Below are 24,698 nucleotides of genomic sequence, written 5' to 3'. Positions count from 1 at the left end.
ACATTCTGTTGACTATAAGTAACGTTGCACCTACATGTCTACTAACTCTCATTAGAGTTTTATTAGAGTATTAGTAGGCTGGTAGGGTTAGGGTTAGAATAAGTTGACGTAGTTGCAAAGTTACTTATAGTCAGTATAATGTTTGTAGTTATTTCTGTAAAGAGACCCCACCCCCACCCCTCCCTCCCTTACTTCAAAGAAAGGTTATATTTTTGTGCTTTAAAAAAAAAAAAGATCAAAACGATGAGCAATGCAATTTTTTTCACAGACTTCTTTGTTCATATTTACCAAAGGTGCCAATAATTCTGACTATAACTGCATATTTAAACAATTTAAATGTTTTATATAGTATATTTTTAAGCAAAGAATTTATTATTTACAAATGTTAACAAAAATATTTTTTTAATCATTTATATCTTTATATATATAAAAAGCATAATTCATTTTTATTTCTAAATTTAAGTACACACCAGAACATTTAAATTAAAAGTCATTGAAGTGGTGTTGAAATTGTAGATTTTTCTTTTTTCAAATGGCTCTTTAAGCTACAGATGGCAAAAGACAATCCAGATTGGTACTTGTGGTCCCTATTGCAATTCCTCCATAAGCACCCTGGGCTGTGAGCGCAGGCTGTGTGCAGTGAACCTCCTGGGGCAGGAAGGGCTAACAACCCTTGCATTGATCCAAGGAGACACTCAGCCCTCTAACCTGCTGAGTGCTCAGTTCAGGAGAACAATGGAGTTCAGCACACATCAATACAGCACCAGCCTATTGAGCGCACTCCGTTTAGTAAAGCCGAATGATGAGGTTGAAGCTCCTGAGTCTCTGCAATAGCAGGGCAGACACCTTCAACATCTATATAAACCCCTTTCTTCCCATCATCATGGAAAGATATACAGACACCGGCCTCCCTGTGTTCCCTACTCCAGCTTTCTAACATCTTACCCTGTTACTAATAGTCACGTTGTGGCAAAATGAGTCTCACCTACCACTCTAAAGAGTTGGAGATTGGGATGGAGGCGGCTTTCTAGGCAGGAATGCACTGCTTGTCCCATAAGACACTAAATGACGTACAAGTGCATTTATTACAGCAGCCCCTATAAATCTGAGCCTGGCCTGAACTCCGGGGAGAGGTTAATGGATTACAAAGGGATGCGGTATCGAACCTTTGAGAAGTTTATACACCACATCAATATGTGCAAGGCTATTGATCATTTAGACCTTGACAGACAAATTAAATTCATAAACTTGATAATGTACTGGAATATTTGTATTGCTTACTACAGTGGAATAGGGCCCTTTTTTACATTTTTTTTTTTAAACAGTGCTGCTTTAAGATAAAGGTTTATTGACTGAAATTAACTTAATAGAGTCCACTGAAAACGGCATGAAGAATGCTGAAATAATGTGAAATTTAGAGTAAGATGAAGTCCTTAGTTAATACTGCACAAACTTTATCCACATTTTCTTTTAGGTTGCTGAACATCTCATTACTTATGCAAATTATATATAAAATATGTAAATCATTTAATTTTTTATGGGCTTTTTGCCAATGTTAGATCAGGAAGGCACCTGTTCCAACACAGGCAAAAAGCCAACAAACAAACAAATGTATTATATATGAATCACTTACATTAATTAATATTTCGCCTTTCTTATATTTACAGTAAACACTTTTATGTTGTCTTTTTTGTCACAATGAAACCATGATACCAAAGTTACATTTATTCCTTATTAAATAAAAAAAATCAACAGTAGAAACAAAGATATTTGTGTTAAATCAAATTTATTACAATTATGTACATTCGTCTTTTCATACCAGAATTTCTCTATGACAAATACCAACAGGGTGTCAACAATATCAACATACAGCAACGCTGTGCATTTCAGACAAACTGTTACAGACCTTTGAATTAAGCTTACTTATAAAACCGATCCCACACACACACACACACACACACACACACACACACACACACACACACACACACAAACAAATGCTTAAATCCCTATTCTGAATTGCTGAAACTGAGCAGCATGAGTAAGATTCCTAACAAAACAATCGTAAAAACACAGTTGGAGATGAGAATGTCATCTTAAGAGAGATATAGGCACTGAATCTGTGGCTTATATCATGATTAATTCAGTAGCCCTCACAGAGGCTTTACAATGATTAGCTAAAATTAGCAAACTATGTTCTTTGAAGGCCTCTGCCGCCACACTACCAAAAACAACCTGCCAGTTGCAGGAACTCCTGAATGTGGTCAAGCAAAACTGGTACATACACACACATACACACACACACTCACACTAAAGCTGTCTCATTCTGAAGCCGATGGTCTTCCTTCCTCTCACTTAAATAGCTAACTATCTGTAACTTTGCAATGCCACTTCTGACACCAATCCAATACAATTAACCTTCTAGATCAAATGGACTTCTCGGATTCCATTAAAAGAATAGTTCACCCAAAACATAAAATTTATTTTCATTCTCATGCCATTCCAAACAGCCTTTCTTCAGTGGAACAAAAATGTTGTATTTTGAAGAGTCTTCATGTACGTTTTTCTAGTGTTAAGTGACAGTTCATGTATAGTGACCACCTCCAATATAAGATGCAGAACGACTGATGCAATTCTTGAGCTGTTAACTCAAGAACCGCTCTGGCCATGTTCAGTTGAACACAAGACCCTGATCAGTCCAATTTGTGAATGAACTGTTTAGTGTGCCGGATCAACCGTTTAATCAAGACCGTTTGAAAACCGTTCATGAATCAGACTGATCTGGTTTCTCAAGTTCAACTCACTGACTCAGATCAACTTCAGAATAAATAGACCACTTTAATGGGGTTTTTCATGGTCATTTTTGGAGTTTAACAGACCACTACGTCTGTTAAATTACAAAATTGAACTGTGGTTGTATGCAAAACAGCAGTGTATCCTTTAGCATTCGTGAAAAGAAAAAAAAAAAAAAACAGCATAAAGGTTTGAAATGACGTGAGTGAGTAAATGACAGATGTATTTGTATTTTTTTGTCTTTTTGACTGGACTATTCCTCTAACGTTCACTTAACATTTGGATTTTTAGCTTTTCAAATCAACGCCCAATAAAAAAAAAAAAAAAAAAAGTCACTGCATATCAAACGAACATAGCGGGTTTCTCTTGACATTGTATCTTATGAATATATGCTATTCTTGTGTGGGTTAGTGTTAAGTCAACCCTAGTCTAGGAAGTAAGAAAACATACACACATGGCCAGACAGGTTGAGCTCTTTCATTGTGCCTTCGCATTGTGCCGCCACAGACCCACAATTCACCTGGCTGCGCTGTAATCCGGTTACTCTGAAGGTCATTTGTTAAAAGTGAAAATGTCACAATGGATCTGAGGCTCTTGTTCTCACTCCAGGATCTCTCTGGCTTTGTTTCTCATCAGCTGGTGAGTGAGTAATTTCATTAGTTAAATATTCATACGTTACTCTCCATTTGCATCACAGGGGAATTTTTTTTTCAGTCTTTTTTTTTTTTTTTTTTATCCTCTCATGACTTTCTGAGAGAAAAGCCCCCAAAGAGAAAAGCACAACTGTCAGCACCTCAGCTGAAGCATCCATTGTTTTACACAGTTTAATTACAAAACCCCAGCACCGTTTCATGTTAAGATTATTCACTGCAGGAGGCCTATATAATTTGGACTGGAGGGTTTGTCATGTAATATAATACAATATAACAGGCTTTCAGTATTAGATTTCCGATTTTAGCCTCCTTGACATTTCAAGCCGCATGAACTAATACATCTGTTATTTGTCGATCATTTGATTATTAACATACTTCATAAACCAAATCAGCTACCCTGCTGGAGACTGGAGAGATACGACCGAGACAAACACATTTCTCTTTCGCCTCATTTTCTGTGTTCTCAAACATGTTATCCCTCCCTCTCTTTCTTTCTTCCACAGAAATCTCAAATCCGCCAGCACTCTGATCACAAAATACAAGGCATCGTTGTTACATAGACTGCTGCTGCCCTGTGTACTACACAATCTCAAACGTTTGAAGGAGAGTTATTTCACTACGACAGAGTACAAGGTCTATAAAGAATAAGCGGATCCAACAGTGTTGCTGAACTAGTCTTTACTGCTGAACTAAACTAAACACAACGCAATGACATAGAAACAAATCCAACGGCCTCAGATCACAAGAAAGCCAACTTTCTGATTCTTTGGTACCTCTAATTGGTTGCTATAGTCCCTACACTGCAATTGTTCACGTTTGTATTGTCTTGAAGGGTTATGGAACAAACAGGCTTTTTTGGAGCATGACGGTCTCTATTAAAATGAGTAGCTAGCATTTAGGGGAAATGTATGGACTGACTGGCTGCAAAAGAAAAGTCATAATTCTCTCGTTGTCTATCCAAAAATGTCTGTCGCTGTGCTTGTTCAGGCATGCAGAAGGTTTGTGCCGACAGTCAGGTTTGCACGTTGAAAGTTTGCATGTTGAAAAGTCAAAAGGGGAAAGAACTGCAGTGAAAGGAACATAATCCACCTCAACTGCCGCTCTCATACAGTGTTAAATGATGCTCACGGTAGCCATATTACAGCAACGAGGGTGTGATATCTGGACTTAAATTAACTCTCAGGAAATCTGGGAAAAGGTGACTGGACGGATGAAGTCTGGTTGGGGGTTACTCTCTAATCAACCTCGCTCTCGTTACTCGCCCCCTCTGGACGCCGCAGTTTCTCCACCTGTTCGTTTATCTGTCCGTCGCCTCCTCTCCTGTCCTCGGTCTGCACGCTCAGGGGGTCTTCCTCATCTGCATGGATCACGTCGTCATCCTCGTCTTCTTCGTCCTCATCCTCTTTCTTTTCCTCCTCCCCCTGCACTTCCATACGGACCTGGTCTTTCAGGTCCAGAGGGAGAATCGCGCCCAGGCCCACGTCTCCGTTCAGGCAGTGTGAGCCGGACGGGGTGGCCAGGGAGCTGTTGCCCTCTTTGACTGGGGAGGAGTTGGCCGATTCGTTGCTGACAGGCGAGATGTCACTGCTGCTGTTGGTGTGGTTGACTGAGGGAGGGTTGGACAGTGACGCTGGTTTGAGAGGGATTTGCCAGGATGGGATTTTGGGAACGGAAGGTGAAGCAGGGAACTGTCTCCTGAGAAGAAAGAGGACGTGAATAGAAAATTACAAGCGTTTTCTTTGAACTGTTTGCTGAAAACTCTCACAACAGAGTGCAGATTGTGCCTCAGGCTTGATTCTGACTAAAATATGCACAAGTGAGTCCAGCTATTGTGCTTTGGAAACACAAGCAAATTTGTCAGTATGGTAGTACACGAGAGATTATGTCCATATGCACGCCACACCTGGCATCGGAATCAAAACAAAGCGTGTCTTCACAACAAAAGTAAAATAAATTCAAAAGCTTCAGATATGTACTGTCAGGGTGGTTTTGTTTGAATATGAGGCAACAAGTTGAGCAGATGGTGTGCTTGGTTTGTATTTACAGCGAAGATCTCACATCTTGAGGAGGACAACCAGATAAAACATTCAGACACTGGAAGAAAAAGGTAATTACAGCTTAAAATGTTTAATGAGAGTGAAACAACAGACAAAATGAAAGCTTTTATCTGTGTGAATTTCAGATGTATGAGATTACTTGGATCTTAATTTGCATGATACATACACAATCAAGTAAACATTAATGAAAGTGAGGGAAGATCCATCTTGGGGCATTGAGGGAACCTGTTGGATGCATCAGGCCTCATTAACCAGTAATGAGCCGGTTCCAGCTACATGCCCCGGTGAAGAGAACGATATGACACATACAGATCAAACCATCTCAGACACATTTATCTGCCTAAACGTCCCAAGGAATACAAATATCAGCTGCCCTGAGTAAAAAACAACGCTCTCCCCTCATTTACATAGTGATAATACAAAACTTGCATGTTGGAAGATCTACTAGAGGCTTCTTTCAGGCTGTTTTGAGCACTCTGTAAAGATATTTGTAATGGCAGATAAATGGCTTTTGGATGGCAGACCTTAAGAGTAGATGTCACATTTAATTTACTTGAAAATAGGTCCAAGTTCCATCTAATATTTTGTGGAGACAGTTTTGAAGGTGCATCAGATTTAGGATTGACATCCACATACACAACATTTTGAATTAAAGTCCCTCAGTCTCATTATGGCCCCTGTCAAATTAAATATAGCGTCTATTATGACTAAGGTCTCTTGTTATTGTCTACTGTCTATTGTTATAGCTGATTAATGATTGAAAACAGTTACCTGCTGAGAAGAAGACCCTTAAGAGACACAATCTCAGCCTTGAGTTCACTGATGCTCTGAGACTCCAGCATGCGGTTGGTGGCAGATGAGGCCTGAAGAGACCAAATTACACAACAAATTATGATCATCATCATTTTTGTTATCAACAAACACTTATTATTTACTCCTATGGGCTTTCTAGACTTGAAACCAAGGATTTCTAGACTTTAACCCACTTACATGATCCTGGTCATTTTTTTAAAAAAATTGCTACTTAGGGTTAAAAATATTACCTTCACAAATGGTTTAATAATATGTTAACCCTCTACTCTCTTTAAAGGTGAAGATCTACCCTAGAATGTTAAAAAATCTGTCATATCTGGTCACTCAATGAACAAAATAATCTGATGCATTCAAACTGCCAATATGAGACAATGAATGTCCTCAAAGTCATGATATCAAACCACAACTATACTGACGAGTCCCAACAACTCTATCTTCTCCACCCGTAAGGTCAGGATCTTTCAGAAAAAGGCTAAGGGAATTAATCATGCCATTTTTACATATTTTTACATATTGCAGACTGCTGATTTGAGCAGGACAGAGGTGTTTGATAAGAGGTCTCTGGCACAACAATGGAAGTATTCATCAAGTCAGAGAGGTTTTTATTAAAAGAAGCCTTATCACTAACTGCTTGCCATGGGATGAATTGCTGAACGGAGTGATGGCCAATTGAAGTGGCCAGCAAACATTTGAATAGCAAATGAATTCAAGGGAAAAAAATCCCCCCAAAAAATCCATCCATCATTTTTTTTTTCTCCAAATAGACAGGTGGTTGGTAATGTCGATTTATGAAAGGAAACCCACTTCAAGAGAGATAGAGAGAAAAAAAAGGGAGTTTTTAGCACCTGTACATTTCTATTTCAATTCTCCAAACGTTCTGACAGATTAACCCAGGCTCTCAAGCAAACCCCGTTGCTGTACGGCTACATGGAGCCACTGACTCCTTGAACCGTCCACAAGCAAACAATCTACCCCATAATCCCATTCCAGTTCATCTGCCCGCTGAGGGGGGAGGGGTGAAGGAAAGCAAGAAGAGGAAGTGGAAAAAAGGACTGGGGGGAAAAGGAAAATAAAAGTGTAATTAAGAACGTCGGAGTCACCGGGGGCGGCTAGTTAGAAAGCAGAGACTCCCTATCGAGAGGAGAGGGATAACTCGGACTCTTCCACATGTAATTAAATCTAAAGTAAATTAATTGAATCACATCTGAAAAGGATCAGACTCATTTACAGCGAGGGATGGCGGTTTTGTCTCCTTTCTGCTCCTAAAGCCCTCAGATAAGTGTGCCATTTTCAAAGAGGCCACATCTGATCCGAGCCACGCGCATTAGGCCTGGTGAAGACACTCTTATTACAGGCCTCACCTCATTATGGCCATCTTAATCCCACACTCCCCACGGCATCTGGTATAATATGGCTGGAATGTACCTCTTGCTCATTTTACCTTTGTAACGGGGAAAAAAAATTAATTGCTTCGGAGGCTTAGCTTACACTTCTCGGACATAAAATCTAAATAATATTTTAACAGAGGCTACAAAGCACCTCTCAGCCGGCGGTGTTTAAACTTCCGCGGTTGCAATTCTTCATTTCAAGAGCCGAACACACACGCACACACATTTAGTGATGACCGTTTAATTGCTGCTAAAGGCCTTTCTCTGCATGTCTTTGACTGTGTGAGCAGCCATCCAGTCAGAGAGGTCAGTGCAGTGTGAGCGGGGTCCGTCACCCTCTTAAGTGTGAACAAAGCTTCACCACAGTCTGGGTAATTATTTAAGGAGGTAGAGCATACTGTACAAGAGAGGTATATGCACGTACTTACACCACAGCAGCAGTTAGACAAGGAATACATTAAACAAATGTCTGCAGAACATTAACAACGGATAATATCTTAAGTCGAGTTAAGAAATGTCTGAATGCAAATTAATTCACTGCTTCCCTCTCTGATGCTATTTCCACCACGTAATGCATGTATATTTATGGCTGAATCAGCTCGAAAATAAATCCCAAGGGAGAGTTTTCTGGTGAAAACACTGGTACAATTTATTTGAGCCTGTTTATTCACTTTCCCAGTGGCAGAGCCTTCCGCAGTGGAAGAAGAAAAAAATGTAAGAGCTTCTAATCTTCCACGAGCAGCCACTAATAAAGACAGCTATCATTGGATTCAGACGTCACAGCAATTTAACTTAAATAGTCATGATGATAATGGGTTATATATGTGGAGAATGAGATGCAACATTCTGCGTGTTATTTAATATTACATTTTATCAAAGGAAAACAAGGTGTTTTAGCTTAAAAAGTAAGAACTCTTAAATTTTACTCCACAGATACACATTCTACTCCACAATGCAATTCAATGATGGCAAATGAGTTTTACAAAATTTCCTGAAAATAAATTTTGGAAATGACATAACAGGGAAATAAACACATGGTGGATGCAGATATCAAAATAGACAAATATTACCGATATATCAGTCTACTTCTACTCTAAAGCCCTGTTTAGAACATTTTACCATATTTAAATCCATTGCGCAGAAAATTAGCTGAGAAAATGACGCAAATCCATTAAAAGTAAAAACAGATTCTGCTCTTAAAGGCACAGTTCAAACAAAAAGCTGCAGAAAAAAAGTCAGTCATACTGGTTTGGAAAAATATAAGGGTGAGTAAACAACAATTTCCATTTGGAGTGAATTATTCCTTTTAAAATTATACAAACTAAAAATAAAAAACACTATTGAAAAAAGTAAAGTCATTTCTAGCACCCGATAAAGTACTAAAGTAAAGTATTTTGAGCAGTACAAAGACAATGCAATAAAACTACACTTCTATAGAAGTTCCAACTGACTGACTTTATCAGTTAACGACTTTATCAATCAGCATTTGAATAACAGTTTCAGGTGTGCATAATGACATTTAAACACAAAGTATGTAGCTAATCTACTGAGATGAAAAAGAAAACGAGCATAAACTCGTGTATGAGCACTAACTCATCCAGAGAAAAAGGCCGACTGTGCTCACAAAACAGAACATACTTCATTTGTGTGGTTTTAAAAAAAAAATATATATAAAAAAACTGTTTACTTAGCAGCTGAGGAAACAGGAGTCACCATGTGTTTCGGGTTAAATACACATTTACGCATTAAAGAGTTTAATTGCCAAGCTTGGCGCATTCTGCAGAGAGTGAAGAACCCTGAAAAGGCAACTCAGGAAACCGCACACTGAAAACGATACACAGCCAAAAGGCTTAACACATGTCCTTAATTTCAAGCTCCGGACCTGAAAATAATTTCCCCAATTTCCCATATGGCTTTAGACAACATTTCTCAAAACAAAATTTAAGATCAGCATGAAGTAGACTTTATGATTTGTTTAATGGGCTTTTTGATGTGAAGTATACTTTATACACACTGCTGCTTTCCAGCAAGGCACTCATAACAAATGAAGCTTTTTAATTCAATCTGGAATTTGATAGAGAATTTCAGCCATTTCTACTTGACTTAAGACTGCTGTTGCAGATGATGACTGGAACTGTGTTGAACAATAGATCAATGTTGTGGCATTTTTTCTGGAACTAGCAGAAGCACATCTGAGGTGAACCAAGATTTTTTTGGGGGGCAAGTCAGTTTATGGATGGCGAACTTCAAGGGCGCGACGGAAGGAGGTTGGGGAAGGGGGATGTGAGAGTAGTGGTGAGTCTGCAATTCTAGCAAACTTCAGAAGGGTGAGAGATTCATATTTTCACTTCAATTTGTGCCAGGCCAGATGTGTTTGCATATGCTTTCCTACGGGATCCAGATGCTTCAGTAAAACACCCATGTGCTTAACAAGCTGTGGACATAAAACATGCCCTCGATTGCGATTCCAAAGCGCTTTTTGGAGCCTGTTACAAGATGATTTATCACAGTATCGCAAGATACAAACTGTATCTTAAGAGTTTCACATTCTGGCAATGTTTTCAGCAGGCGATTTTCCTCAGATGACTATTCATTATAGATTATAAGCACATGTCTTCAGAAAGGATTTGAAGACCTTGTCATCATGAGGAGCTTTCTTCTGAAAGATAATGACACCATAATGCATTAAATTAGCATGTGATAAAGACAAAATCAGCACTGCCACAATAGACAAACAACAAAGATGACAATTCTGTATCTTTCTGTGAGTTCTTCTCTTTTGTTTACTGTTGTCTATTACTGTGGGTGGTGTGGCATAGTGGTCTTTTGCTTTGAAATGACCTTAAGCTGACTTAAATTCCACCTGGAAATAGTTTTTTACGGTGGCCGAGAGAGCTCAATGCGCTGCAACTGAAGAAAACACATGCAAATACAAAAACCGCAAATTAAAGGGTAACTAAACCCCTGGTCAGAGCCTGACTCCACCCACTAGCAATATTTGAAAAATGCTGGAAAATGCAGACATCTGAGACACGTCTCTCGGTAGGCAAGGGCGTGGTTAGCTGGTACCCTCTGACGTCAGAGGGTACCACAACTTCCAACAGGAAAATTCAACTGCAGTAGCCACCGTTCAACCTGAAGAGGGCAGCACTCAGGCGTTTTTACACCATATATTGTAGAATTAAAACACTTTAAACCCAAATGTCAAAAAAATTACTTGAATCAATGAACAGCATTAATAAAGCCCCAGTCTTACAGATCATTAACTAAAAAAAGTTGTTTTAGGGTTTAGTTACCCTTTAAGAAAATATCTTCATCATCTCATCTCATAGCTACTCAACTAGAGGTAGTGTCACAGACATAGTTCCTTGTATATTTAAGAGCTGTTCTGGGCAAAATACCTTTTTGTACATGGCAGCAATGGAATGGAATAAACTTCCAGTTGAGATTACGTTAAGCCAGTCAGATTGCTGTTTTAATAGAGCATGTGGTGAATGGTTGCTAAATGCTAATTAGATTAAATTTTTTGTGTGATCGTAAGGAATATTTATTATTGCTGTGTATGTATTTGTTTATTTTATTTTGTATTCGGATGTGGTTGAATGTACAAGGTACCTATTAGTCATCTGTAGCTTGCCCGGCCATCTTTATCAGACTACAACGAGGACCACAATGGAAATAAGTTTGTAACTTTTTTTGTGTTATCCTCGACAGTTCTGATTAATGTATAATGTTATGCATTTATCTTTGTTACTGTCTAATAAATCAAATCAAATCAAGTTTTACAACACACGTGTGCTCCAAATACTCACAACACAACCAAATACTTAAACGCGCTGCAAAAGTTCACAACACAACCAAATACAGAAATGCGCTGCAAAAGTTCACAACACCACCAAATACAGAAACGCGCTGCAAATATCACAGACCACAACAGAAATGTTTCCAGGGGACCCCAATAAGTGACGAACCCGGCTGGGACATGCTTATTGCTTATTAAATAAAATGTATTTATTATCAACAGTGTTGGGTGTAATGCATTACTAATTAATTCATTAGTGTAATTTAATTACTTTTCCCTTAAAAAAAATTTAAGTATGGGTTGTACTTAATTTTTCTGTAATTGAATGTCATTTAATTAATTACTTCTGATGTAATTGCATTAAATACAGAATAAACAATAGAACAATTCTATATAACACAATAGGTTATTTAACCTCAAAATGTAATGTCTAATGTTAAAATGTATGTTATCAATGTAACCTTATCCCTTTAAATAATTGTGTCAGTTCAAGAATAATTGATGCAATTTATTGTTTATTTGAAAGAATTAAAAGCGCACTGGTCAAGGTTGATATGGGATTTTGAAAGTAATTAGTAATCAATAATGCAATACTTTTTAGAGAAAGTAATTAGTACAGTAATCTAATTACACTGTTGAAGATGTAATTAGTAATTAATTACTTTGTTAGAGTAACTTACCCAACACTGATTATCAACAATACACAAAGAAAAACAGTCCTCAAACTCAAAGTTGTGGCTCAAAGAATATGTTACTGGTCCAGTTTTAGTTGCAGTATGGGTGGGGGTTTAATTGAGGTCTCAGCCCAGATGAAATTAGCAGAAGGCAAATGACAGATTGAGGAGAGATCAGGAGGGGGTGGCAGCGTGGGTTCACTTCCTGTCCCTGGATGGCTTGCTTGAGCGGTCTGGAGATGGCCGTACATGTTCTTTATGGAGCTCCCATGACATGGCTTGTCCTGCTGATGCACATTTTTCTCTTCTGAATGGCATATGAGCTCTGTCACAACTAATATTCACATCAGGGTTAGGCATCAGTCTCAATGTCACTGAAAAATGCCCTGTGTTGTTTTAAACTTGAAGTGGCCTTGTTTTATAGAGGCTGCGCCCATGAAACTGAACGGCACAATGAAAATGCACACTGACGTCTTTATATAAACACAGCAGATCAACAAAACAAGTCTCTACAATGATTCATATTATATCGGGGAGAAATCACAAAACTGGGGAGGAATGCAACTGTTTTAGATTTTTTTAATACTTCCTTTACACGGGTTAGCTGCGCTCTCTTGTTGCAAAGTTATTACAGACAATGAAAGGCATTTCATGGATTTCTATCCTGCCGATTAAGCAGTTTGATAGAACTTATATAATGCAGATGGAATTTTGTTCTCTGATGATGACTATGCAACAAAAAACACAGACAGGAAAATGTTGGCTACCATTGACCCATGCACCATGGAGGATATGTATATCTCATTCTCTCAGACATGGTTTGGTCTGTAATAACAAGAATGTCAAAAACTCAAGGAATGTTCTGATTGTATGATTTGTTTTTTGGCTGACTATTTTGCCCTCTGTTGCAGCTCTTAAATCCCATTGGCACTATTGCACGTTTAATTCAAAAATGAGCACACTGGGTTTGACATCAATGTCTTGTTCTTTTCACAAGTTCAAGTCAAACCTGATGCAACACAATTCAACCACATCTTGCTACAGCTTTTTTTAAAGAGCTTTAAGAGCTGTGGTGAAGGGGAAGATTATCACTGAATAACAACTTAAATTCCGCTGTTATTCACATATAACTTCATAAGAGCTAGGTAGTCATATGGACTACTTTTATGGTGGTTTCAGACAGTTTTGGAGCTCTCTAACATCAAAAAATGTATACTGGACTCTGCAATATATCTTTCTTTTGTGGTCCATGGAGGAAATAAAGTCACATGGGTTTAAAACGACATTTAAAGGGTTCTTGATGACATACTTTTTATAATTTTTAAATGAAAAGGTTCTCTGTCTATCACTGTAGCAAGTGTGTGTGTTATTACCTGGGAGTTGGCCAACTCTTGTGTCAGCTCCTGTATTTTCTTCTGTTGCTGGACCAGCAGCTCCTGCACTGAAGCCAGGGTCGTCTGCAACTGGGTGACTGCATCCAAAAACACACAAATGAAGGTAAGTCTACACCCAAAACATTTACCAGAACTTCACAAGCAAGAAAATGACCGCTTTAGTCGAGAACCAGTGCAAACCGACATATCCGTTTGTTTGAAAGCATTACTGACGATAAACACACAGTGGTTTTCTCTTTGATTTAGCCTTCAGCTCAATCAGTAATATTAGACACCTCTATTTGTACAAGATTAATCACCTACGTCTGCTCTTATATCAAATCAGGGTCTCTTAACCTCCATTAGCATGGGTTTGAAACGCTGGCTCTATCAAACTCTCCAAACAATCAACAAGATGGAGAAAAAAAGCCGCTCACTTGGGAGGCAGCAGGGCTAGACACTACTGTCCTCACTAATCTTACTAAATACAGCTCATTTTCCTCCCTCTCTGAAGATTGAATTATTGTCAGATTGTGCTGGTCCTGAGGATTAGAGAAAGCCCAAGAAAAACAGCCCTAGCAGGGCCAGAGTTGGTGTTATTAATGGGGGTATCATTTCAAATAACCCAGAGCACAAGTTGCTCTCCCCCTGTTTCCAGTCACACATGCATTCCCAAACAATGCATTAAGTTTCCAAACTGATTATGTTACAGAAAACCAATAAACGCCTCTATAAATCATGCTCTGTAAAGTGTTAAATCAACTCTAATTGGATTAACATCAGCAGATATTATTAGCTGCCGACTGTTGGCTCTCCGGCGCACAGTTCCAGGGCTCTCCTTTCATAGAAACAGCCTTTCCACTTTCTGCTTAAGAGCTGTTACATGTTTCTTTCTCTCACAGCCTTTGTCTGTCTCATTAGGTGACTACTTACACAATAAGAGACGCTGAACAGTTTTGAATAATAATGATTGTACTAACTAAGATGACTTAGTATTAACAAGAGATCTGAAATCCAATTTGTTAACCTGTTTTCAAAAACATATATTTAAAAAAAAAAAAAAAAAAGATTTACTCAACCTAATGTTGTTCCAAACGAGTTTTCTGTGGATCACAAAATGAGATATTTTGCAGAATCCACATACAAACCTGGTTGCTTGGTCCAGATGGCACAAATTTTGAATGTGTGTGAATAATTTGAAAGCAATGACAGAGGGGAAGATTTTCAGAAATGTAATTATCAATAACTTAAATTTCAGTCCCCAGACAAACCAATCATATGGCTACAGTACAGATGAATTAATACATCAGTAAACCATATGGGATTTAGAACTAATACATGATGGCTGAAATTTTATTCTTGGGTGATCTAGCCCTTCAAAAAAAGATTTACTTATAATTATAGATCTGGGTTTATATGTGATCATGGACTCGTTAAATATCACATTTACTGAAAGTCACCCTTACGATTTAAAATATTCCTAGCACATGGTTAGAAGTTACTGTACATTAAGCCATGATGCTCAAATGGGTCATTCAGGTTTGAATACAGCTTGCAACATCTCACAACCTTCTTTTAATCCTTTTCTACCCATAATTTTCAGTTATCTTTGTACTATTCTTTGAATAAAATAGCTAGAAGGTCTAAAGTAAAAATCTGTTCCAAGCAGGACTGCCACTACAGCCTACGTCAACCCCAGCAAATCCTGCAATATTACACTGAGAATGAGCAGCAATTGCACTAGACCTCTAAACCCACCAAACACTCGCTTCATACTCAAAACACAAGGAATAATGCCTCCATTTAGTGTGGCTCGGGTTTCCACAAAGGTTCTCTTTGGAGAAAACAATTGGGCGAATTTGAGATCCTGCAAGTGGCTTCGCAGCTGCTACAAGGAGGCAGACAGTGTGTACAGCGTAAATTATTCAGTAAATACCTCAATATAATGTACACTGCATATGTCCGGGCCTGTCTAAGGCTTTATTGGCCAGCTGGCCACCAATATGCTATCCGCAGACAAAGAGACCAAGCAGCTAGTACAATTCCATTACAGCCAGCAAGAGGGTGAGTGTGTGCGACAAAGTGCTTCCAAGACCTGTTCATTAATTGCGTGTGGAAAGTTGTTGGGAAATCATAATGGGAGTCAAGGCTTACAATCAAAGGCTGCAAGAGTAATGGAGCCACATTCAAACGAATACATCACTCCGGTGCACTTGGCACTAGAGAAATACACAAACTTTAACAAAGGAGTGCGGGCAATTGGCAAGAGCGGCAGTCACTTGCTATTACTCACGTTGTGAGAAGTGAGGGAAACTCACTCCGTAATTGCAACCCTCTCCCAAACTGTTAACTGAAACAGTCATTAACTACAATAGCAACTTGGCTACTGCAGCCACAGCAAATTAGATCAGCGGCGTGACTGACTGAGTGACTGGGGGTAGGTACGGCTCTTCCAGGAGAAAACCAGAGAGTTGCGGAGGGAAGGAGGGAGAGAGAGAGAGAGAGAGAGAAAAAAAAAAAGATGGTCAGGAACAAGTGTTTCACAAAGGAAATATGAAAAGCAGCTTCAGCCCGGAACAATATAAATACTCTTATCATCTGAATGTGACGCTAAACAAAACAGGAATCCTGTTTAAAACCAAACAAAACGAGGGTTAGACAGGCAGCGTAACACAAAGGAGGCTTTTTTTGCATATATGAACCAAAATGGCAATGAAGAGGCTCATTTGATAATCAGATAAAGAAACCCACATCAAGCTTGCACGCAATGGCTCACAATCGACTGGCCTTTTGGTAACCCTCCCCAAACTAAAAAGCTAGGCAACGGAAAACATAATGCAGAGACGCAACCAACCAAAATCACTCGCCCTTTATCCTATATGCCCCAAATTTGCTTATATTGATCTCCTGGATAATGAAAACAAAACTATATGCATAACAGAAAGCTACATTGAGATCAGAATTCCATGTATAGAACTAGATTATTTACATGGTTTTATAATGCAAATATTAATATGGATAAATAAGTATTTTATAAACAACAACAAGTCTGTTGTCTATTACAAGTCAAGAGTGCCTGCTTTGCATGTACTGTTTCACATTCACAGACTGTAACATATCTACAATTTTAAAAAAATTCAAATGTTTTCATGGTATTTAGCTAGATTGGGAAGAAGAATATTTCCTAGCAGAAGTCTGTTTAGTACTAGGCCCTTTAACTCATTACACGCAATTCAAACTGAAAGCTTACAACTGAAAATAAAATACGTAATTATATGTAAAAATGACGCTGAACAGTGGTGCAAGAAACATTTATTTGTAGAACTAAATAAAGTTTGTTTTTAGGATGTGTGAAACCTTGAATTAAAGAGCTTCAACCTTTTTTTAAAAAGAAAAAAAAGAAGAAAAAAGGAAAGCCTTGTGAATATTCAGATGTCAAAATTGCCTTTGTACTAATCTGGTGAGCATTAGATTAGTACAAAGGTAATTTTGACATCTGAATATTCACCAGGCTTTCCTTTTTTCTTTTTAAAAAAGGTTTAAAAATAATAATTTAAACACTGTTAAATGTAAGTTTTACAAATCTCCAAATTTTTCATACTGTACACAAGGCCGTAACCAGGGTTTGAAAATTAGTGAGGTCCGAGGTGAGGTGCAGAGCCGGATTAAGAATTCAGAGGCCCCTGGGCACAATCAATGTCTTGTAGGCCCCCCCTTAGGCAGGCCTAATGTATAGTTTGTCCAAGGACATTTTAATTTTGCATTAAGAGTTTTAGTTTACTGACTTAAAAGGAACTTTGTTGTACTATGCTGGAGTAAAGTTCATAAATGATAGATCTTTCCCATATAGGATTTTGTAAAACTATGTTGGGTAAACCTCTGTCCCTCTAGGGGGGTTCGGGGGCATGCTCCCCCGCAAGAAAATTTTGTACATTTTAAGGTTAAATGCATCAATCTGGTGCTCTTTGAGAGCTCAAAATTAAGAGCTTCAACGGGCTTCAACCCATGAACTGTGCACAAATAAAAAACATTGACTTGTACCTGGACATTAAAGGGGGCTCAAACATATTTTTTAGTTATGATATGGAGTTTCAGTCTACATTACATTATAACTGGTGTTTTAGTATGCCAAACAATTAGTATAATAATATAATAATGATTTCTATAATTATTCCTATGACATAAAATCCATATAGCCTAATAAATGAAAATGAATATTTCAAAAGTATATTTTACATTACACTATAGGAAAATTACAATACTTTTGTCCTAATGTCTTCACTTGCAAGAAATAAACCCTTTGATCGCGTGAGCAAAGTGCGCACTTTTCTTTAAATCACGCAGCACAAACATAATGCCTATATAGGATACTTAAAGTCTTGTGCTGTTTTATAAAGCACAAAACCATATCACGGTTTCGATATTAGTTCGTTGGCAAAATATAACGCTAGAGACCTTTATGTTAGGCTATACATTTTACATCTCATGTGTATTGGGAAAAGGGAGAAGAGGGAGAAGAGCGAGTTCGGCAAAAGGCGGATTCGAACTCGAGTCGAACGCGTCAAAAGCTACTTAGTTTCAAGCACCTCACGCACGCCCAACGACCCGTGCAACTGTAGCTATTTAGTTGTGGGTGCCTTTTTTGCTAAAAAGACAGGCACTTAGTGCAAATTATACGCGCCATTATCGGAAATGTAAAAGAAAAAAAAGTTTATTGGCACTTTTTGGTCATTTCATGACTTTCAAATTGACATCAACTACGATGCTGTTGCATCATGCTTGTAGTTTCTTTTGCGCTTTATTTATAAATTATAATAAAGTGACATAAAGCGCTCTGCCGCATTTTTTACAGTCTATGCTCACAACACGCTCTCAAGCCCCGTTCACTGATCTACCTTCTCGCAGCGACATAAATTGCAAACACACATATGACGCGGTTTAAACGGCTAATTAATCATTCAGAGAGCTTGAAATTTTATTTTTGAATATAAAAAAATGACCGAGGTCCGGACCTCGGTGACCTCATAGCTGGCTACGGCCATGACTGTACATTATAATGTTGTGAAGCCAAAATTAACTTGTAGCATATAAAAAATTAATTAATTTAATCTATTCATACAAAATAATAAATGATTTTAATATCGGATGTATCAGTTATCAAGAATTATGGGTTTCTCAGTATCAGCCAGAATTTAATTTCCCAGAGCATACCTATTTTTAATGGTTAAATATATGCAAGGGAGACAAGGCCATTCATCCAATATGCAAATTGATGTAAGGGAAAAAAGACAGCATGCAAATATTGTAATTGCATCACTGTCTGTTAGATTCGAATAGCGAATATTCTATATCCACTCACTTTAATCACTTCTAATCTTTAATCTTAATTTTAACTTTAAAACCTTACATAACGCAAATAGATTTTAACAGAAATACAAAAAACCTTCTCATAAGGCTGAAATTATATACAAAATGATCATTTAAGTTTCATGTAAAGCAGAAGTGTAAAAATCCTAACCAGAATGTTTAATGAATAAGCGCTGCCTTGCAAAAACTGTAATAAAAAAAATGCATAAGTTGTCCTGCCTTTCTTTAGAAAAAAAAAGTTGCAAGAGTGAATTGTCGTTTACACAGAAGGAGCCACCCAGCTGTAAGTCGACTGCGGCACTAACGAGACAAAGTTTCTTCGGGAAGTGTCCCGCTTTCATGGTTGCCGGGATGTTTAATTACACCGGCTGCGTAGTGGGTAAAGAGAGGGGGAGGAGAGAGGAGGAGAGGCATCCCTCTCTGACAGCCTAGCTGAGATTCCTCACCTGTCCAAGGCGGGAGACGCACCTGTCAGCGCACACTTAATCACCAGCGCACTCTGGGCCCAACCGGGGAGCCACACCACCACGCCGAAAATTAAAATGAACTTTCTTGCCACGCAGTTAAGAAGGCAAAAAAAAAAAAAAAACGCTGTCATTCCTCTTCCCCTCATTAATATTCTGAGGTTAAGAGCTTTTCAGCGAAACGTAATTAATTGAAGCTGAGCTGACAGTAAACAAGCAATTTCAAATTAAAGCAAAATGACAGGACCGTCATTTGTAAAATGTGAGCAGATTTTGGCGACAGATAAATGAAGGAAAATGTTAAGGAGGAAAAAGTGATGAAGATATTAATCTTCACCTGTCTGTGTCAGCGTGCCACTCATATCTGCGATGTTGCTCTCGATCCGCTGCAGATGCTTCTTGTCCTCTTTGCTGCCCATAATGAGGGGAAGGATGTATTTCTGCAATTAAAAACACGGCACGCTATTAGAATTCCACTCAGGAACAGGGAAAACAGGCCTGCGGACCAAGACATGCTCTGTTGCCAACTCAACAAATAGACAAAGGGCTAATCTATTAGCGTTAGCATAGTCAAACCAAAACTTAACCCTCACTGAAGGCTTCTTATGCTCATGAATTTTTTTAAAGAGCTCTATAAGCTTTACTATCAAAATATTGTGAAATATAACAAATTAAAGTAAACATTTGGTATTTTAATAAATTTTAAAATGTAATTTATTCCTGAGATGGCAAAGCTGAATTTTTAGCAGCCATTACTCCAGTCTTCAGTGTCACAATTGTGCTGCTTAATATTTTTGTGAAAACCATGATACATTTTTTGATAAGAAAGTTAAAAAAATAACAGTATTTATTTAAAATAGAAATGTTTTGTAACATTATACATGTCTTACTGTCATTTTATTTGATCAGTTGAATGCATCCTTATCAAAAAATGTATAGTGACCCCAAACTTTAATATAGTCAATATTTTTTTCTGCCACAATAACAAAGAGGGGTTTTAAATGATCACAAGTAGTAAATAATATAAATAAATAATAAAATTTTTAGAAATACTAGAATGCACTGTAAAGTATATAACAGAAAAGTTGAAAATGATGAACAGCAGCCTTATAATAAACATTCCCCTAAAACGACAAGCAGGGAATCAAATGGCTATTGTAAATCTTTTTTTTTTTAACTGAATGAAGTAATTATGAATCAGACTTAATAAAGCTATATTTAATAGTGTGTACATGAAAACTATGCTTTACTATGTTTTACTATAGATTCTAGTACATCAGCACAATATATCAAACACCCGAAATAAAAGAAATGAGGAGAGAAAAAAAATCAATACTAGTGTTTGTGCTTGATTTCACAGTATCAGGTTCAGTATTGTGTTTGGCAACGGCAGATAAAACATCATTATATGAATTATGATTAATAGGCCTGCATTCATGCTGAAAAAAACAGGACCTTTTGTTTTTTTAATCCCTCTCAAAAGTCTTGTGGTTTTCTCACTTCATCCAGAGTAATTTGCCTCAATGGCTGACACTGAGGCCAAGAATTAAGCATCGGGGCATGACTCTGGGTTCAACATCATTAAGTCTTTTAGCCCACAGGCTGGCTTCTCCATTTGAACATGTCACCTTCTGAGGACAATTGCTTGTCAGAGTTTAAGCCTTGTAGAACAACATCTCCAAACACTGAGAATAAGAAGCAAAGGTCAGACGGCTGGTGCTTCCACTAGCTGCCGCCCGACTCACACGCCAATGCTGTTATATTTACAAAAGCGCACGTCGATTTGTTTCCCTCGACAAATAAACAGCACATAGACGGGGAGATTAAAATGGCATTTGGTGAATAGCTGGGTGCTGTAAAGCGTAATGTGCGTGTGCAGACTCTCCGTCTGGAAAACAGTTGGCCTTAACAGGTTTTCACAGCGGCGCAACCGTTGTTGACACCGGCATAAGTAATAAACACTTTTAAGTTGAAAAAATCAGAATGAGTGTCAACACCAGGGTAGTTAATAAGAGAGCTGCTGTGAGAGCTGTTTACAATGTGCTCTATAGCATAAATAAAGTGGAGGTGGAGGACAGGGCATATGGTGGCACCGGTGAGCTGTTCCTCTGACATGACAGCAGTGAGAGCTCTCACACCAGGGAACTGCACCTCCGGCCACGGGCACAGATCCTCTCAACAGCAGAGACCCACACGGGGGACTGGAGAATCACAAACTCTGTGTGTGTGTGTGTGTGTGTGTGTGTGCATGAGAATGAAAATGAGAAAGGAGTGAACAGAAATGCATTTTCTAAAGAAATTATGAGTGGTGCTTGCCTGCACAAAAGTCAATTTCACAATGCTGTGAACGGTTGCTATTGCATCACTACACGGTTGCTAAAGTGTTCAGAGCGTTTTCTTGTTTCCTAGAACATCTCTAGGTCCAAGTCAAAAGAGCCCACACAAAAATCTCTATTATATTGTCATCTCTAATCATGTCTGTTTTTAGTTTTTTGCACATTTTATTGTCTGCCAGGTAAATATCTTAAATCCATTCTTTTTGTGAATTTGCTCAAATTGCTCATGGTTTATGGGCAATACACTACCATTCAGTAGTTTGGAGTTGGTAAGATTTGTTTTGTTGTTGTTGAAAGAAATAAATCTCTCATGTTCACCCAGACTACATTTATTTGATCAAAAATACAGTAAAACGGTTGTGAAATATTATTACAATTAAAAAAATATATATATTTTAATATATTTTAAAATGTAATTTATTCCAGTGATTCCAAAGCTGACTTTTCAGAATTACTCCAGTCTTCAGTAGGGCTGCAACAAACGATTATTTTGATAAAAGATTATTCACGATTATAAATCAACTAATCGTAGATTATTTCAGAGATTAATCAATAGGCTTTGATCAATTAATCAGCTTTTGCAATTAATTAAAATACTGGGTTATCATGAAATATTGACCTATTCTAACTAATAAATAAAACAAGGAAAATGTTGTTTTAATGAACTTCGAGCCAAATGAACAGATCAGGTAGAGCTTTAGGTTATCTGTCCTTTTCAGAAGTCCATTTGTTACAATGGCTGGTGCTGTGCTTTTTTAGGGCAGGGCTTGGGCAATTTCTATACATAAGCTTGCGATAGAGACTCCATTTGACTAAATATCGATTCATTAAGATATCAGATACGGTACATGTTAATTTTTCTCAAGGAAAAAAATCTCTCAACTAATGCTGTAAACTATACAGGGAACCCAGTTGCATTTAATGCTAATAAAAAAATTGCTCTTGTCTAGAGTTAATTTTTCTAGCCAACTATCGAGTTTATGTTTATTGAATGCATTTTCTGAGGTAAAATTTAACAAGCTGTTTTATTGATGTCTTTACGCAGTTGAAACACAGATTGAGCGATTACATGAGACTTGATAGGGATATTGATAAGTGATACCGTTTCTTTCATGTTGTTCATTCTCTGATGTTCATTCATGTTTATTTGATTCTATAACTAAGGTTGGGGATTTGCTCAAATAATAATAGTAACAATGAAACGGCAATAGTAACAGTAATGACTTTCCTGAACAAGCACCAGAAATGGGAATGAGTAAAAATGAAAGTTGATAAAAACGAGAGTTGATGTCGAATTCTCAAAAGATCATTTTGAGTATTGAACAAGCTACAGTTTCAGATTGTAAAACACGCTCTTGTTAAAGGAAAATGTGACTTTTGGTGTTAAAATAACAGCAGTCGGGTGGGCTACTGGAGATGTGGACTGGTTTCATAAACCCGCGTGTGCTGAGAGCAGCAGGGGAACTGACTGACTGAAGTGGCTGAGTGCAGACGGAAGCTTAGGAAGCTAAACATGAGTTCCTAATCATGACATCATGGGAGTTCCATTCAATGTCATTGGAAATGCTCTCTTAAAGCCCACTGCTCTATTTTTCGTTGTCTTATTAAACACAGAAATGGAGTCCAAATGCCCCTGTGGGTAGTGTGGGTTTACCAAGAAACGGGGTCTATCTCTTACTCGACGGGGCCTGAGGGCCCACGCACCCATCCGCGCCCACGTACAAAATCGTGTGGAAAGCAGCACTGCCTTCGGGTTTTTCCGTAAGGGAAAACAAAGAAAAGATCTAGGGGTTGAGATGAGCTCATTCTGATGACGTTGGACAGATTGACTGTAACTACAATGATTTACTCAATGTAAAGAAACTCACACAAAAGCAGAAATGCTGGGAAAAGCTTTAGTTCTCAGAAAAACATACATTAAAAAAAAAATTGCAATTGGTGGCTCTTACACATACCCTGTAGAGATGATAGAAGCCAAAGGCCATTCCTGCCATGATGACAGCCATGGCACTGTAGTCTCTCCATCTGTAACCTGAGGGACCTGCAGGGACACACACAAATACAACAAGCCCATCTATTAGCCAAACACTGGGAAAAGCTGTGGTGGACCTTCTGGTAGATGCCATATTTAATTTGACATGAAAGAGGCAAAGCTGTGATGTACAGAAATACAGGTTATTCAATGGCTTCATCCTGCAACACAGGGCTTTCTGAGAAAATCTTATTTGTAAAATAATTCGTGTACATTTTTTGTTTGTTTTTTGCTTAAGATGGCACTGGTTACTCAGACCATTTCTGTGAATCAGTATAAAGTATCCATTTTATAATAATAATAATAATATTATAAATAATATAGTAATAGAACAGAATATAGTAATTCACAGAACACCCCTCATATTTTTTTCATATACTAAAAAGCTTTAGTAAAAATACATGTAGGTAAACACTGCTGTTTATTCTTATATTGGTGTATTCATTTGAAAATGAGTAAATATGATTCTTGCTTGTGTTTTAGTAAAAAGCATGCGGGAAAGCAAACTTTACTGATATTTTAGCTAAATATTTATAATCTCATGTTCTGCCACTTAGTGTTTGGTCAAAATTATGGTTAAACAATTTGTATCCATGTGCATAAACAGCAGTGTTTACCTACATGTATTTTTACTAAAGCTTTTTAGTATATGAAAAAAATATGAGGGGTGTTCTGTGAATTACTATATTATGTTCTATTACTATATTATTTATAATATTATTATTATTATTAGAAAATGGATACTTTATACTGATTCACAGAGTAACCGTTGCCTTATTTTACAAATAAGATTTTCTCAGAAAGCCCTGTGTTGCAGGATGAAGCCATTGAATACACTGTATTTGAATAATACAGCAAAAAATATATATTTTTAAAATATTTATATTAAATATTTTATTTAAAATGTTAAATATTTAAATTAAAGATATTTTATAACAAATAATCT

The 24,698-nt window shown here is 37.6% G+C and overlaps 1 protein-coding gene across 1 annotated transcript in view; it reads right to left on the bottom strand.

The window, feature by feature from the left end:
* Positions 1–1,772: 1,772 nt before the first annotated feature.
* The window catches only part of pex14 (peroxisomal biogenesis factor 14), a 78,063-nt gene continuing 55,137 nt past the window's right edge, over positions 1,773–24,698 (bottom strand). Inside the window, exons 5-9 of the mRNA XM_081387209.1 lie at positions 23,676–23,761; positions 19,722–19,824; positions 13,554–13,651; positions 6,275–6,366; positions 1,773–5,141 (exon numbers count right to left, since the gene is read on the bottom strand). Coding sequence (XP_081243335.1) covers positions 4,682–5,141; positions 6,275–6,366; positions 13,554–13,651; positions 19,722–19,824; positions 23,676–23,761 — 839 coding nt within the window. The 3' untranslated portion in view covers positions 1,773–4,681. The remainder of the gene's footprint in view (positions 5,142–6,274; positions 6,367–13,553; positions 13,652–19,721; positions 19,825–23,675; positions 23,762–24,698) is intronic.

This window comes from Scardinius erythrophthalmus, assembly GCF_964197995.2.
Source record: "Scardinius erythrophthalmus genome assembly, chromosome: 15".
Classification (NCBI taxonomy): Eukaryota; Metazoa; Chordata; class Actinopteri; order Cypriniformes; family Leuciscidae; genus Scardinius; species Scardinius erythrophthalmus.
This window is presented reverse-complemented; position numbering and strand designations above follow the sequence as displayed.